Here is a 17977-nt window from a genome sequence, read left to right as displayed (position 1 = left end):
AAAAAAACTGTAACAGCATGACTTTCCACGAACAAAGCTATGCTGACTTATCCTAACCAGACTCTCTCTATCCAAATGCTAGTAGATCCTGTCCCTCAAAGTTCCCTCCAGCAACTTCCCCACCGCTAATGTCAGGTTGGACTAGCCTGTAGCTCCCTGGCTTATCCTTGCTACCCTTCTTAAACAACAGAACAACATTAGCCAACTTCCAAAGTTCAGGAACTCCACCAGTGGCTAACGATGAAGCAAACATCTCCGCAGGGGCCTACGCAATTTCTTCTCTGGCCTCCAACAAAGTCCAAGGATGCACTTGGTCAGGCCCTGGGGATTTACCCACCTTAATGAGCTGTAAGGCTGCAAATACCTCCTCCCTGATAATATGAATTTCCTCCAAGACATCTCCACTAGTTTCCTTTATCTCTTGAGCAACCATGATCTTCTCCTCAGTAAAACCAAGAAGAAATATCCATTAAAAATCCCACTCATCTTCGATGGCACGAGACATAGGCGGCCTTGCTGATCTATAAGGGCACCTACTCTCTCCCAAGCCATCTTTTACTCTTTATATCGCTTTAGAATCTCTTGGTATTTTTCTTAACTTTACCTGCTAGATCCATCTCATACCCTCTTTGCCCTCCTGGATTTCCCTCTTAAGAGTATTCTTACTCTTTTTATAGTCATCAAGGGATTCACTTGTCCTCGACCTCCTAAACCCAATGTATGCTTCCTTCTTTTTCTTGACCAGAGCCTCAATATCCCCCATCAGCCAAATTTCCCTAAACTTGTCAGGTTTACCCTTCACCCTAACAGGAACATGCTGCTCCTGGACTCTTCATATCACACTCATAAAAGCCTTCCATTTGCTATTCGTTCCTATCCCTTCAAACAAGCTCATCCAATCGACCTCTGCTAGATCCTGCTATATTTGCATTGGACAAAAATGTTGTTATTTTATATGAGTGGCCTTAAAGTCTATGACAAAAGGGCTAACAGACATTATCTTCAAAAAGCATGGCAAAAAAAATTCTAAACTTGCCTTACTCAGACTATAAAAGAGCAATACTTTAAAAGCAAATTTGAAAGTCATGAATCATAGAATTGCTATGGCAATGAAGGAGGCTATATGCAACCATTGAGTCTCAAACCATTGGGTATTGTTTGGAGTTTTGCTTCCAAGTTATAATGATCTTGCCTACATCTAAATTATGGAGGATTATTTGTTTATCAGGTTAAAATTAAAAAAAAATCTCTAGTATTTTCAAACGATTGAAGAGATGCAGAATATCATTTAATTTTTGTTTTAGAAAGGTCAGCAATCTAAAATATGACCGCTTTTCTGTTTCATAAACACTGCTTGACCTGCTGAGATAACATATTTGTCCAAGATGATTACCTTGCCCAGCTCAGAATTGCTCTTACCTGCTTGTCAACAAACTCTCTGGCATCTTTCTCAATGTGTCCTTCATAAAGGTTTGTTGTCATATTCATCAGCCCAACTTTTGATAATCCAAAATCTGTCAGTTTGATATGTCCCAATGATGTCACAAGCAAACTACAGAGAAAATGTATACATTTCAGTTCTCCAAAAACAGCAACAGATAACAATTAAAAAGTATATTTAGTTGAGAGGCAACAACAAGAAAATCCTGAACTATTGCAAATCAAATGTAAAGGCAGCCAGATAATGAAAACCAACTTCTCTATTATAGAAATTCCAAAGTGTGGTCTCATAATATTTCCACAAAATTAAAACTAGAATTGATGAACAATTGGTTTATAACAGAGGCTCTAAAGAAGTCCAGCTTATTACAGAAGGTACGATTTCCATGGCTTGTGCTTGTGGCATATCTGAAAATATTTTTGACAAGACCAAAAACTCCATTAAAATTATCAGTATGCCAATAGCAATCATGTACCCATAATGTGTTTAATGGAGCCACATACGAAACTATAATCACAAGTATGAACCTCTACCAGTCTGTACCTTCTAACACCAACTCCAACTGCTTGTTTCTAATCAGGTAATACTTGTCAGACCATAGCTTCAATAATGTGCCCCTCCCAGACAATGTGTTGCTGAGCATCCTGCAGATTGGTTTCCACCTAGGCTTTTGAAATGTTACTTATCTGTTCCCTACTGAATTTTATTCATTTGAATTGCTTTACATTACAACACCTGAACGATGTGCAAGTATGTTTTCATCCACCATTGAGTTGTACAGGAAACAGGCCCTTTGGCCCATCAAGTTTGTGCCAACCATCAAGCATCCATAAACAGCTGGTATCTTTTTCCTCAGGGTTGAAATGTCTAATACTGAAGGGCATGCATTTGAGGTGAGGGGGGTAAGTTCAAAGGAGATGTGCGGGGCAAATTGTGTTTTTTTTAAAAAAGAGTGGTGGGCACCTGGAATGCGCTACCAGGGGTGGTGGTGGAGGCAAATATGATAGAGGCGTTTAAGAGGCTCTTAGACAGGCACATGAATGTGCAGAGAATGGAGGGATATGGACCATGTGTAGACAGAAGGGATTATTGGTACTGGGTTATTATTGTCACTTGTACTGAGGTACAGTGAAAAACTTGTCTTGCAGACCGTGCATACAGATCAATTCATTACATAGTGCAGATACATTCAGTTAGTACAGAGTGCATTGAGGTAGTACAGGGTAAAAACAATAACAGAGTACAGAGTAAAGTGTCACAGCTACAGGGGATTGCATTGCAGGTAGACAATAAGGTTGAAGGTGACAACAAAGTAGATTGTCAGGCCATTAGTTAGGCATCCTGTGCTGTACTGTTCTATGTTCATTTACACTAACTCCATTTTAGTCTCCAAACATTTCCTTCAATTCCCACTAGATTCTACTACTCACCTATCCACTGGGGGCAATTGACAGTAGCTAATTAACCTACCAACCCACACATCTTTGGGATGTGTAGGAGGAAACCCAGGCACCCAGAGTAAACTTCATATAAAGAGCACCAGAATTCAGGATTGAATCCAAGTCTCTGGAGCTGTGAGGCAGCATCTCCACCAGGTGTACCATTGTGTCATCAACCATCAAGATCAGTTCTTGTGTTCATTCACCCTCTCTTGCAGAAGTTCATGAACTTTACACACTTTCTATCTCATTTCCTGAGGGCTTGCTACATGAGCATTTGCTGCAGTTCTACAAATGGTTACATATCAGCAGCCAACATAATAACCACGAACAGGAGTAAATTCTCTGGCACCCTGAGCCTCCTCCATCATCCTTAAGATTATAGCTGATCTTCTACCTCAGTGCCATTTTCTGGCACTATCCCCTTATCTCTCGATTCCATTTACATCCAGAAATCTAACAACTGCTTTTGAGTGAACACAACAATGAGTCTTCATAGCCCTCCAGGAGAGAATTTGATTGAAGAAATTTGTCTTCTCGTCAGTCCTACATTGCCTACTCTGTTCTGAAACTGTGTCCCCTGGTCTTAGTCTCTTCAGCATCTAGCCCGCCAAGCCCTGTAAGAATTTTTGTGTTGATGAAATCTCTTAATCTTCTAAACTCTGGAGAATACAGTCCCAATCTCTCCCTATGTAGCAAACCTGCTATCCCTGAAGCCAATCTAGTAAAACTTCACTGTGCTCCCTCAATGCTCTCCTTTCCTTGGAAGGGTCTCAGCAAGGCCCTACGCAATTGCAATAGACCTCTCTTATTGCTGTATTCAAATCCTTTAACACTAACACACCATTTATCCTCTTCATTGCTTGCTGTTCCTGCATGTTGGCCTTCAATCACTTGTGTACAAGCACACTTAAGTCCCTTTCAACATCAGCACTAACCAATCATTCACTGTTGAACAAATAGTTACCTGTGACATTTGGTATCCCAAGACTGTGAAAAGCACCATCCCTGCCAATTTTCATTAGTCACAGGCTGCCAAATTGAGAACAATCCATGTATTACCATGATTTACTTCTGTCCAATGATTAATTCTCAATCCATGCCAGTATATTACCTCCATTTCCATGTGCTCTGACCTTGTTGACTAATCTTCTGTACAGGACTTGAGCGAACACCCTCTGAAAATCCAAATAGACTACATCCACTGGTTCCCCCTCATTTATTCCATTTGCTGCATCCTCAGAGAATTCCATCTGATTAGTCAAACATGATTTTTCTCTCTCTCATAAATCCACATTGGCTTTACTCCATCCTATTATTTCTTTCAAGGTGTTCTGTTATTACATCCTTCCATGAGAGATTCCAGCATTCGCCCAACAACTGATGTTAGGGCTAACTAGTCAGCTGAGCTCTCCCTCCTCTCTTAAATAATAGGCTCATATTTGCTACCCTCCATCGACAAGAAGAATTCCAGAATCCATAGAACTCTAGAAGATGACACCAGTGGTCCTGGTATCTCTAAAGTCACCTATTTCAAAACTCTGGGATGTAAATCACTGGGTCCTTGTGATTTTAGGAGGCACTTTTTTCAATAAACATCAGCATTCCGTACCTCACTCAACTCTACAGGAATTAAGATGTCTCCTTCTGGAACCCATTGCTCTAGCCCGCCATTGTGGGGCGGGGGGGGGGGGGGTGGGGGCTGGTAAAGGAGAGAAGAGTTGGCTAACTGCTCTTTTACACTTCCTTACTGTGAAGGACTGGTGTTGGTACACATCAAAATTGAATGAGCTGCAAGTGGATTTCATATTTCAGACATACAAATATGTTTGGATAAGTTGTAAATTTTTAATGTGAAATGAAAGCAATCTATATAGCTGCTGTATCCATCTGAGAAGGCAAGAGCCCCTCCATTATAAAGCACTGTTCTGCACTTAGGCAGTATCATTAGCATGATAATATCATGTTAATCAAATTAAGCATGATGCATCATTCCCTGAACTTTAAGAATACATGTATCAGTTCAATGTTTTAGCACAATTAATCAATCCAAAGGCAGATAATAGGAAATGATATGGTCAGGTTATCATTGACCTTGGACAATTTCTTACAGCTGAAATCACATGGAACATAGAATAGGGATAGGCTAGCTAACTTTGCTTTTGCATGAATGCATTACAACTTCAATTTGGAACTTTATCTCTAAATCTGAATAATAAAGCAGCCTTCCAACAGCTTACTAACGTTTACATGAAGAATGAAAGAAAAACTAAGTGCTAGAAATGCCTGGAAGGTCAAACACCATCTGTGTAATCGTAAAGAGAAACAGAGTTAAGAGTTCAGTTCAATGACCTCTCATCAGAAAGGTGTTCTGATGAAAGGTTATTGACCTCTAATGTGTTTTTCCTCATAACGTTTTTCTGACATTTTCTGTTTTATTTCAGAATTCCATCATCAACAATGTTTGCTTTTGGTTTATAATAAGGAATACTACCTACTGAGTTCTGGAATTGAAAAATATAATCAGTGCAATTCCTCCTCAGATTCAGCAATAAGGAATTATTATATTTGTACTGACTGACCATATTAAAGGAGAGTCAATTGGTAAATGTCCACATTTACTACTTTCCTTGGGAAAGTGTGAAGTCTTCATGTTTTACAATAAATCTCTGATCTCTTGTATGGAATATGTAAAAAGTAGCATAATCCTTTTGATGTCACTTTTACTGGAAGTTTTCATCTGCTTGGATTTTCCATTGACAAACAGGAATACAGGGGAAAGGAGGCTCACAAACACTGGCCCCCCCATACTTCATGAGATATGAAATACCAGCATTTGGAGGGACAGAGCCTGATTGGGAGGAGTCAGCATGGCTTTGTGCATGGTAAGTTATGCTTGATGAATCTTTTATAGCATTTTTCTTTTGAAAAGATAACCAAAAAGGTACATGAGGATAGGGTAATGGACGTTGTCTATTTGGACTTTAGCAAGGCCTTCAACAAGGTCCCGCATGGTTGGCTGGCCTGGAAGGTTAAGTGCCATGGAATGCCAGGGAGAGCTAGTTAGGTGGATTCAAATTTGGCTCAGAGGTAGGAAGCAGAGGGTGGTGCTTGAAGGTTGTTTCTCGAAATGGAGGCTGGAGACTAGTGGTATGCTGCGGGGGTTGGGACCCTTGTTATTTGTTATTTATATATAAGTGATTTGGATGTGAATGCATAAGGCTTGATCAGCAAGTTTGTGGATGACACGAAATTAGGAGGCGTTGTTGATAGTGAAGAAGGTAATCATAGATTACAGAGGGATCTTGATCAGTCAGCGAAGTGGCCAAAGGAGTGGCAAATAGATTTCAATACAGATAGGTGTGACGTGACGCACTTTGGAAAGTCAAAAACAACAAAGGACTTATACTCTGAACGGTAGGGCACTAGGGAGTGTAATGAAACAAAGGAACCTAGTAGTACAAGTGCATAGTTCGTTGAAAGCGATGTCACAGGTAGACAAGGTGGTGAAAAAGGCGTTTAGCACACTGGCCTTCATCAGTCAGGGCACTGAGTAAAGGAGCTGGGACATTACGTTGCAGTCATATAAGTCGTTGGTGAGGCCACACTTAGCATACCGTGTACAGTTCTGGTCACCCTGTTATAGGAGAGACGTGATTAAACTAGAAAGAGTGCAGAAAAGATTTACGAGGATGTTGCCAGGACTAGGAGGCCTGAGTTATAGGAAGAGGTTGGCCAGGCTATTCCTTGGATTCCTTTCATTCCTTGGAACGTAGGAGAATGAGGGGTGACCTCACAGAAGTGCTTAAAATTATGAGGAGCATAGATAAGGTGGATGGTAACAGTCTTTCCCCAGGGTAGTGGAGTCCAAAACTAGGGGGCATAGGTTTAGGGCAAGAGGGGAAAGGTTTAAGAACCCCCCAAGGGGCAACTTTTTCCACGCAGAGGGTGGTGAGCATATAGAACAAGCTGCCAGAAGTGGTTGAGGCAAGCACTAGAGTATTATTTAAGCAGCACTTGGATAGGGACATGGAGGGGTGGGGCTTAGAGGGATATGGGCTGAATGCATGAAATTGGGCCTAGCTGGGTTGGCACAGTGGTTGGCATAGACTCGTTGGACCAAAGGGTCTGTATCCGTGCTGTGTTGCTCTATGATTATGACCAGATGGAGTGGATTATCTCACACAATTACGGGAAGACGGAAATGGACACTTTTAGGCCTATGTAATGGGATGCTGTGACAATAAATGTAGTGTAGAATTGCATGGTTACTGTTTAGTAAGAGGACACAAGTACAAATTCATGGCAATAGTGGAGATTAGTTAATTGTTTAAAATTATGGAAGTTGGGAATAGACTAGATAGAAACAAACTATTCCATTCATCTAGAATGTCAAGACATGAAGAGATAATTAAAAAGCAAGAGATTTAAAGCCGTGCAAAATAAATATTTTCACTTACACAGAAGGCTGAGAAAAAATAGAATAAGTTATCATGGTAACTGACCGAACTAAAAATTGTGTTAAAATTTAAGGTCCTTGCTGACAATAGATCATTTGAGGAAAGTCAGAAATAATAATGACAATCCAGTGTACATTGTGAAGTTAGTAGGACAAAAAAAATGTCAAAAGGAAGAAATGGGAAGAAAGATTGAACTTTGTCTCCTAATAGATCGAATGAATTTTCAGTGCTTGTTATCTGAACAGAAGGGAGGTTTTGTTTAGGATCAAGGATGAGACCAAGGGCAATTAGGAACAATGGATCTGAAAAACTGGATGTGAATGACTGGGGTGGTGACCTTCAAGATTGTGAAAGGGTGAATAGTGAAGATGATTTCCATTGATCCATCAGATGGCAAAGGAGATGCAGAGGGACAAAATACTTACAAAGAACTGAAAGACAGATAAGAAAAAAAATTATGTCAACAACCCAATTTGATACAGCTTAATTCCTAACACAGAAGCATAGATTTATACAGCACAAAAATGGGCCCTTAGAACCATCACATCCATGCTGACTTTTTTTTACCCATCTACACTAATCCCATTTACCCCTATTAGGTCAATGTCCTTCTATGCCTTGCTTATTTAAGTGCTGGTCTAAATGCCCAGTAAACAAAGTGGTGAAGTTGGCTTTTGGCACGTTGGCCTTCATCAGTCAGGGCATTAAGTAATCGAGTACAGAAGGTGGGATGTTGCAGTTGTACAATACATTGGTGAGGCTGCATTTGGAATACTGTGTTCACTTTTGGTCACTCTGCTATAAGAAAGATGCCATTAAACTGGAAAGAGTGAAGAGGAGATTAATGATGAAGTTGCCGGGATTTGATGGACTGAGTTATGAAGAGAGGTTGAGCACGCTGAGACTTTATGCACTGGAGCGTAGGAGAATGAGGGGTGATCTTATGGAGGTGTATAAGATCATGAGGGTCATAGATAGGGTGAATACACAGTCTTTGTCCCGGGCTTGTGGAATCAAGAGCTAGAGGGTATTGGTTTAGGATGAGAGAGGAGAGATTTAATAGGAATTTAAAAGACACTTGGGGAGGTACATAGATGGAAAAGGTTTAGAGAGATACGGATCAAAGGTGGGCAAATGGGACTAGAGTAGATGGGAATCTTGGTTGGCATGGACCAGTTGGGCCGAAAGGCCTGCTTCTGCTGCATGACTCTAGTGGTTGTATCAGATTCCACCACCCCCTCTGTTTCAGATATCAACTACTCGCTATAAAAAATTTTCTCCTCAGATCCCCTTTAAAGCTCCTTCCTCTCATTTTATAATAATGATCCCTTGTTTTTCATAGCCCTTTCATGTTCTGCTGTCTGAGGAAATCTAGAACCAGGGGCACAGTCTCAGCCTAAAGGGTCAACCATTTCAGACTGAGAGGAAGAGAAATTTCTTCACCCAAAGGGCAGAAAATATTTGGAATACTCAGCCACAGAGGGCTATAGAAGTTACATCAATGAGTTCACTTAGAATAGAGATTGATTTGTGGGTATTAAGGAAATCAATGGATCTGAGGATATTTCAGGAAAATAACACTGGGGCAGAAGATCAGCCCAAATCTCAATGTAGAGCAAAGCAGGCTTGAATGACCAAATGGCCCACTCCTCATTATGTTCATGTTCTCTCTCAGTGATGGAGGAAAAAGGATAAACACAATCCTCTCTCAGTGAAAGCCAGTGCTCCCTGGAATTTTCGTCCTGCTTCTCCCAAAATTGTTCCTTTCACATGGAACTGGGGTGGTTTCTGTTCAAACAGACACAGAATCAAATGCCAAAGGAAGGGCCAGCCCAATCCAATCTCAGTTAGGTGCATCTTTCAAGTTGGATAGCAGTCAGAATTCAGATCCATAACTCTCCATAGCCCCAGTAGGCAAAGGTTGATTATGGCACCACAACCAGAGATCGCTAACAAGCTTCTGATTTATTTTTCTCATGCTTTTGTACAAAATATATTCACAATGCTTTCTATGACAGATACAGATTATGCAGTCAGAATTTGCATGAGATGAAGCAAATAATATCTGTGCACATAATATAAAATCTAATTCTTGAGGCTCAGTAGGAAGAAAAAAAGTGACCAATGATTAATTGTTGATGGAAATTCATACATCTAACTCTGAGCCTTTAAAAATTGTAATTTACATATAATTTCAGAGTCAATGCTTATTCTTTATTCAAAATATTGCTTAAATTTTCACAAGCCATGACTGAGAAGTGAGGATCTATTTTCCTGAGTGCCATGTTAACAGAGTCAACCTGTCAGATCAGGTGGATGTGGTGGGAGAGTTAGAGTGGGACAGATTATGGTGATGGCAGTGGGGCCAACAGTGTTCCTGAAGTTGGGAGGTTGGCTGGTTGGTTGGGGAGGGATTGAAGGAGAAGCAGGCAGAGCTCTAGAGGGAATGATGTTTACTGCAATTACTCCTGCACCTCCCAGCAATCCTAGAAAGACACACTTCACAGGTTAAGCTCATCTTCTTTTTGCTGCCATCTCCGCTAGGCCCAGGAAAAACCAGCTGTCTGTCGTTAAAACTTGAATAGCAATTTGAATGAAGGTAGCCTCATTATTATTTACCAACCAACTTCTAGCCTCTTCTTTTCCTGCCAATTAAAACCGGAAGTGGGCAGGTTTAAGGCAGGTTAATTTCACGTTGCTGGTACAGTATTCTTTAGTAGTTCAACTTCCAATTTATCCACAATCCCAACCTCACCAGTTTTGCATTTAATTATTCATTTTTCAGGATGAGGGAATCACTGATGAGGCCAGTATTTAATGCCCATTCCTAATTGTTTTAAGAGGGTGGTGGTGGTGAGCCACCTTCCTTAACTGCTATCATCCTTCTGGTGGGGAGGAAGTTTCAGGATTGAGACTAGCAATGATTATGCTTAACAGTTCTTCCAATTTTATACCTTCCTGGTTTAACATAGTGGTTATAATACAACCAATGACTTGCTAGGCCATTTCAGAATCAAGCACAATGCTGCTAGATTGGGCAAGGTTGTCAGGTTTCCTTCCTCAAAAACCGTTAGTGAGATGGGTTTTTACAAAGATCTGACAATTCTGTGGTCATCATTACTAAGACTAGTTTTTTTTTATTAAATGCAGATTATTACCTGACCTTGAATTCCACAACCACCAACGTGGGATTTGAATTTGCACCTCTGGATTGTTCATACCAGTGTCAAAGGAGGGTTTAGATAGTCAACTCCATCTGTAGATTCCAGATGAGCCTGAAAACTCTCCCTCTTCCTTTCATTCCACTCCCAAACCTCACCACTTACAAAAAGCTCCAACCACATTGATAATTATACAATCCATGAATTAGGGTCAGAGTCATACAGCACAGAAATGGGCCCTTCGGTCCACCACCATTTTGCCCATCTACACTAATCCCATTTCCCCTCACCAGGTCTGTGTCCTTCTATGCCTTCCCTATTCAAGTGCCTGCCCAAATGCCTCTTAAACATAGTGATTGTATCTTATTCCACCACCTCCTCTGGCAGCATGTTCCAGATATCAAACACTCTGTAAGAATAAACTTTCTCCTTTGAAACTCATTCCTCTCACCTCAAACCTATCGCTCTTGATTTTGATACTTCTGATTTAACAGAATAATTGGCTAATTTGGAATAAAAAGCATGATGGCCAGCTAAATTTAGTCACTCTCATTAATATATGGAGTGAGCGGGACAAAAAAAATTGCTCAGATTATACTTGGTCAACTCCCACACGTGGTGACCCATCTGGTTCGCTTATGTACTTGAGGGAAGGAAATCTGCCATTCCTACCAGCCTGGCCAATATGCAATTCTGCATGTTCACCAACTTGCCCACTGTAAAGACCTCTGGCCCCTCTGAAATGAGAAGCCATCAAGTTCAGGGGAGGATTGGGAATGAAAAGTAAACGCCAGTCTTGAACAAATTAAAAGAAAAGTCACTCAAAACTGCCTTACCAAGTTCTTAACCTTGCTTCAGTCACAGAGGCCTTTTCCCTTACAAGAGTCATTTACTATATCATAGTATGTCTTGGGATGTGTCTGATTCAATGATGGCATTTAGTGTTTTGGATGAATATTTTTATGCCATTGAAAAGAAAGAGGACATGTATAGATTTTGTCAGAATCAATAATGATGTAGGAAATGTTTTATCCAAGGATACTACTTACACAGATGCAAATTCCTTCATGGAATTACAATTAAACATTCATGTAAAATTCTGGACATTTACTATCTAAAATTTCATGAAAGGTACATGTTGCAAAAGATAGTGCAAAACTTCCTATGAAATCTGGCCTCTGTCTGCTGGTGATATCAATTATGAGATTGGAACTTCCAAATTTTAACATTTAAAAGTCTGTAGCCAACACATATACATACTTATCTGGTTTCAGATCTCGGTGAACAATTCCATAATTGTGGAGGTACTCCAAAGCAAGCACCGTCTCTGCAAAATACAGTCTTGCCATATCTACCGGTAAAGGGCCCATATTTTTTAATAGTGTAGCACAATCTCCACCTGAAAATTAACAAAGATAGATTTGCTTCTATCAAAGATTGGTAATTTTATATTTACTTACTACGATATTGAAGGAAGCCCATCAACTCCAAGAAGAGAAATCCCATCAGTCCAATTCCCTATCACCCTACAATCTATTCTCTTTTACATCCCACCAACTTGCTTCTGATAATTTTGCCATTACTTACGGGGTAATTTACAGTGGCCAAGTAACCTATCAGCACATCATTGGAATGTGGACAGAAGCTGGAGGATCCAGAGGAAGCCTAAGCAGTCAAAGACAGGACACGCAAACTACACACACTGGAGGTCAGGAACGAACCCACGTCCCTGAAGGTGTGAGACTACGGCACTAACAGCTGCAGCACCATGCTGTCAAACACGAATGTTTAGAATTCTAAGCAGAGGAGGAACAAGCCCTACCATCAACAAAAATGCACATACATTACCTTCCACATATTCCATCACCATGCACAAATGCCGCTTGGTTTCAAACGAACAGTACATGCTGACAACAAATGGATTTTCGGCAAAAGTCAGGATATCCCTTTCAACAAACGCTTGTTGAATCTGGTTTCTAAGGATCAGGTTCTGTTTGTTTATTTTCTTCATCGCAAATCTCTGTTTGGTTTCTTTATGGCGCACCAAGTACACAGCTCTGAAGAAACAAAAGACCTGGTCAGTCCTAAAGATATCCTATGAACAGGTCATTCAAGAGCATTGCTAAACAACCAGTGATTAGGGACCATTACACTTAATTTACCAACACACCAGATACTGTCGGTTTTGAGTTCAACTAAAACCGGTGACCAAATGTGTACTATTAAATATGCTACAGATGGGAAACTTTTTAAAAACGTTACAGGGAGAAGGCAGAAGAATGGAGTTGAAAAAAATGTCAGCCATGATTGAATGGCGGAGCAGACTCAATGGGCTGAATGGCCTAATTCTGCTCCTACGTCATAAGGTCTTATGTCCTTTATTTTTAATTACACATGAAAAGTTCAACAATACTTCAAACTTTAAGCAGTGATACTGATGTGCTTAATTATATTATGTGATGTCACCTCTCAATAATTGTTTGGGAATTATAAGATGTACATTCTCCTTTTACTAAGACTACACTCTAAGATTTATTTATGGCCACACACAAATGCTGAGAGGATATACAAGTGAGCTGTCCTCATGCAACACTCACCCATAGGCTCCATTACTGATCAGCTTCATGGTCTCAAAGTCAATTTCATGAGGCTTACGCCTACCTTGGACTGAAGGACTAAAGCTCTGAGGAAAAAAGGAAGCTATTTTTAAAAGCATGGAAGTATTCTTCTTTACTGCAAAAGAAAATTCTAAAACTAAATCAGTTGCTTCTATTCCTGAAATAATATTTCAGACCTTCAGCAGATTTTCTCTTACTCATCTCTCTTAATTCAATTAAACTTCTTCTGATTAAACAAAACATCCCTTCAAAATCCACACATCTGATATTTCAAGACAATAACCAATTATTAAACTCATCAGCAGAATATGAAACCAATTCCAGAGCTGCTTTAACAATGATCTTTTGTGCTCAACAATGAAAAGGATATCAGTACTATGGTAGGCCTGGGGTTGGTAGCACTGTGGTCATTACCAGACCAGTATCCACAGGCTTGGGCTACTGGTCCAGTGGCATACTGATAATTCTTAACTTATTCGTGTAATGGTCATCATTACATGGCATAAAAAAAAGAACTTGATTTAGTAATGTCCTTCAAGGAAGGAAATCTGCCATCATCGCCCAGACTAGCCTATATACAATTCTGGAACCACCAACACAGTTCAATGTTAACTGCATTATGTTCAGGGCAGTTCAGGATGGACCAAAAATGTCAGTCTTACCACCCACACATTGTAAACAAATTAAAGGGAAAAGGACAGGTTGAGGCTTAAATAAAGGCCAAACGATCAGGCCCTTGAGTCTCGAAGCAACTTGGTCACTCCTCAATACATTTATATTATTGATTTGGTAAGTGTAATGGCTCGGAAGCACTGCTCTAAGCCTTGTTGATAAGTGGTGGCTTAAATCTCCAATCTAAAAGCTGCTTCAGGGAAAATGTGACCAAAACTATGTGTGACTGCAGAGCCATCAAGCAAGCGTCACTACAGCCCAGGATGACAAACTGCTTAGACATCTTTGCCATGGAATAAATTACTCTGCTTACTTCATAAAACTGTGTAACAAGCATGAACAGAGTCCAACCACAGCTCTGTAGTTATGTAGTGATGTACCCTCTTCCTCCATACTATCTCAGTGTCAGGAAAGCACAAGATAGCTTCATGTACAACAGTACAGAAGGTAGCTATAGTTAGTCACTTGCCAAGATGGGCAGAAGGTTATCAATATTCAAGCAATAATTCCTCTCCTCCAACGTATAGGAGGATTTTTTTTTTATTCATTTTATTTTTTTCAGATGTGTGAGTCACTAACAAAGCCAGCATTTATTGCACAGCTCACTGCCTTTAAGAAGATAGTGGTGAGAAGACTCCAATGTTGCTGTTGGTAAGAAGTTCTAGGATTTAGAAGAAGAAGAAACAATTATGTATTTCCAAGCAAGGATGGTGCGTGATGTGGAGATCATGAAGGCACTGGGTGCTCCCAGGCACCTGCTGCCCTTGTTTTAGTGCTGGAGGCCATGGATTAGAAGATGCCAGTGTAGTAGTCTAGGTGAATAATAACACCGTGTTTATAGCTAGTGCAGAGGTGATGAAGGAAATAATTAGGTAATGTGTGGTCTGCCCATCAAGAGGAAGACTTTCGTCAGGATGATGTTGAATTTCATGAATATTGTTGGAACTATACTCTGACAAGCAAGCAGAAGGTATTCCATCCCACTTCTTTGGCATTTTGCAGATAGTGCGAATTATTTGGGTTGCTGGAAGGCAGTTTATTCATCACAGGATATCCTACTCCTGTAGCCAAATGTGTGTGCAGTTATGCTTCTGGTTAATGGTGGCCCCATGATGTTGATGGTGAGGAACTTGATAGTAATGGCGTTGAACATGATGGTGTTAGATCCTCCTTTCTTGGAGATGGGCATTACCTCACATTTCTGTGGTTTAAATGTTTTTGCCACTAATCAGTACATACAATCATGGAATGTTTCATTACTTCACACAAATGGAATTGAACAATGAGGATCTTAATTCATTTATTTTTGACATATTAACAACATATTTTCCCAAAAGCCACCTACGCAGATTGTAGCAAGCATCCACCTGAAAAATCAAGCAGGATCCTCAAGTTAAAATGAAGCCCCAGTAACATGTCATCAGTAGGTGAAAACTGGATCAACCTAACGTGATGGAAAACATCCAAGTCAAACAGGTTTGCAGCATTTCATGGAACTGCAGATCATTGTGCAGCCACCCTGATACATTAATGTCATGCTGCCCTTGGATTCCTGCCACTTAGCTCTAGGGGCTCTGCAACCCAATAGCTTCAAAATGTAGCTCTAAAACATTTGACCTGGCTTTTGACCATTTTGTGTGGCAGGTTATAGTTCTTAAATGGCTTAATACAGCAACACTTGTGCTTAGAAGCGGAGGTTGTGGGTGAAGTCCTAAATGAGTACCAAGGAGAAGGACGTGGAGAATAGTGAGATCAGCGTGGAGCGTGCTAATAAGCTAGGGCAGTTTGAAATAAAGAAGGAGGTAGTGTTGGGTCTCCGGAAGAACATTAAGGTGGATAAGTCCCTGGGGCCTAATAATCCCAGATTATTGAGAAAGGCAAGAAATGAGATTGCTGGGGCCTTGACCAGGATCATTTGTGTCCTCTCTTGCCACAGGTGAGGTCCTGGAGGACTGGTGAGTAGTTAATGCTGTTCCATTATTCAAGAAGAGAAATAGGGATGATCCTGGAAACTATAGACTGGTGAATCTCACGTCAGTGGTAGGGAAGCCATTGGAGAGGATTGTTAGGGATAGGATTTATGAGCATTTGGAAAACCATGGCCTAATTAGGGACAGTCAGCATGGCTTTGTGCAGAGCAAGTCGTGTCTTACTAACTTGATTTTTTCGAGGAGGTGAAGGTGGTGATTGACGAAGATAGATGTGTGGATGTTGTCTACATGGATTTCAGTAAGGTGTTTTATGAGGTCCCTTATGGGAGGCTCATCTAGAAGATTAATATGCATGGGATCCATGGTGACTTGGCTGTTTGGATTCAGAATTGGCTTGCCCACAGAAGACAGAGTAGTGGTACATGGGACACATTCTGGCTGGAAGTCCGTGACTAGTAATGTTCCACAGGGATCTGTACTGGGATCCCTGCTGTCTGTGATATACATAAATGACCTGGTTGAAAACGTGGATAGGTGGGTTAGTAAGTTCACAGATGATACAAAGATTGGTGGTGTTGTGGATAGTGTAGAAGATTGCCAAAGGATACAGCGGGATATAGATCATTTGCAAATATGGGTGGAGAAATGGCAGATGGAGTTCAATCCAGCTAAATACGAGGTGTTGCACTTTGGGAGATCAAATGTGAAGGGACAGTACACTGTTAATGGTAAGACCCTTAATAGTGTTGATGTACAGAGGGACCTTGTCCATAGCACCCTGAAAGTGACCGCACAAGTCGATAGGGTGGTAAAGAAAGCGTATGGCATACTTGGATTTATTAGTCGAGGCACTGAATTCGAGAGTCTGGAAGTTATGTTGCAGCTTTATAAAACTCTAGTTAGGCTGCACCTGGAATATTGCATTCAGTTCTGGTCACCACATTATAGGAAGGAAGTGGAAGTTTTGGAGAGGGTGCAGAAGAGGTTTACAAGGATACTGCCTGGATTAGAGGGCATTGCTATAAGGAGAGGTTGGACAGACTTGTGTTGTTCTCTCTAGAGTAGCGGAGGCTGAAGGGGAGACCTTTTAGAAATTTATAAGATTATGAGAGGCATAGATAGACAGCAGGTACCTGTTTCCCCCCGAGTCGAAATATCCAATACTAGAGGGCATGCATTTAAGGTAAGAGGGGGTAAGTTCAAAGGAGATGTGCAGGGCAAGTTTCTTTTTACACACAGAGAGCGGTGGCTGCCTGGAATGTGTTGCCAGGGGTGGTGGCAGAGGCAAATAATATAGAAGCATTCAAGAGGCTCTTAGCTAGGCACACAAATATGCAGAGAATGGAGGGATATGGACATTGAGTAGGCACAAGGAATTAGTTTAGTTACGCCCTTAATTACTAGTTTAATTAATTTGGCACAACATTATGGGCCAAAGGGCCTGTTCCTGTGCTGTACTGTTCTATGTTCTAATACAAGTTCAAATTGGGATTTTCCCATTTTACCCCTCACCCAACTGCATGGAAATTCCTAGGGTACAGGCAAATGGACATTTCCCATCTCCACTCCGCATCAGACAACAAAAACCTCGTCATTGTGGACTTCTCATTTTGCTTGGGAACTAAACATGTTAATTAAATTTCCACATGCCTGACATTCTACTAATATGAATTTAAGGAGACTGATATTCAAGCACCCATTGATTTGTATTCTGGAAGGACCACATCAGTATCCAAACTACAGCAAACAAGTAGCTTTGTATTCTAGCTATCTGCAGGACAGAATTAATGCCAAACTGCAGAACTTCAGAGATTTGCACATGAAGAGTGATTTGAAAGAGTGTACTTACACCCACTGAGTCATCTGTTTCCGGAGTCTCTGCTGTCCCACTATCATAGCTGGCCAATTGGGCCATTTCTGTTGAGACAAAAAAGTTAATGATTAGCTGAAGTAAAAGGGAAAATAACAACTAAAAATAAGAGAATGGACTGTAAACTAGATGCCCAGGGTTACTCTTTGCCTGGATGGTTTAATACTATAATGTAGTTACACAAAAGCTTCATTTTATTATTTCCTTTTCATTGATTTCATTACTCAAGTTAAAATACATTCTGGACTTTGTTATACCGGTTCTAGCAGTAGTATTAACATGCCACAGGACTATATAGTGTAATTACCATCTCCTTGTAATTCTGTGAGACTGCTAAGATTCTATTTAGTGTTTGGCTCAGCATTTTTATTTTCTCCACACTGTT

At 40.6% G+C, this 17977-nt stretch overlaps 1 protein-coding gene across 11 annotated transcripts in view; it reads right to left on the bottom strand.

Annotated features, from left to right (window-relative positions):
- The window catches only part of mast4 (microtubule associated serine/threonine kinase family member 4), a 340297-nt gene that overhangs the window by 32336 nt on the left and 289984 nt on the right, over nt 1-17977 (bottom strand). For all 11 annotated transcript variants that reach the window (XM_052019255.1, XM_052019257.1, XM_052019256.1 and 8 more), the window contains 5 exons: nt 17572-17639; nt 13099-13184; nt 12350-12558; nt 11762-11900; nt 1420-1552 (listed from right to left, as the gene is read on the bottom strand). In XM_052019255.1, the coding sequence (XP_051875215.1) occupies nt 1420-1552; nt 11762-11900; nt 12350-12558; nt 13099-13184; nt 17572-17639 (635 nt within the window). The remainder of the gene's footprint in view (nt 1-1419; nt 1553-11761; nt 11901-12349; nt 12559-13098; nt 13185-17571; nt 17640-17977) is intronic.

This window comes from Pristis pectinata, chromosome 7, assembly GCF_009764475.1.
Source record: "Pristis pectinata isolate sPriPec2 chromosome 7, sPriPec2.1.pri, whole genome shotgun sequence".
NCBI classification, from domain to species: Eukaryota; Metazoa; Chordata; class Chondrichthyes; order Rhinopristiformes; family Pristidae; genus Pristis; species Pristis pectinata.
The sequence above is the reverse complement of the archived record's forward strand: the minus strand, read 5'-3'. Positions and strand labels throughout refer to the sequence as shown.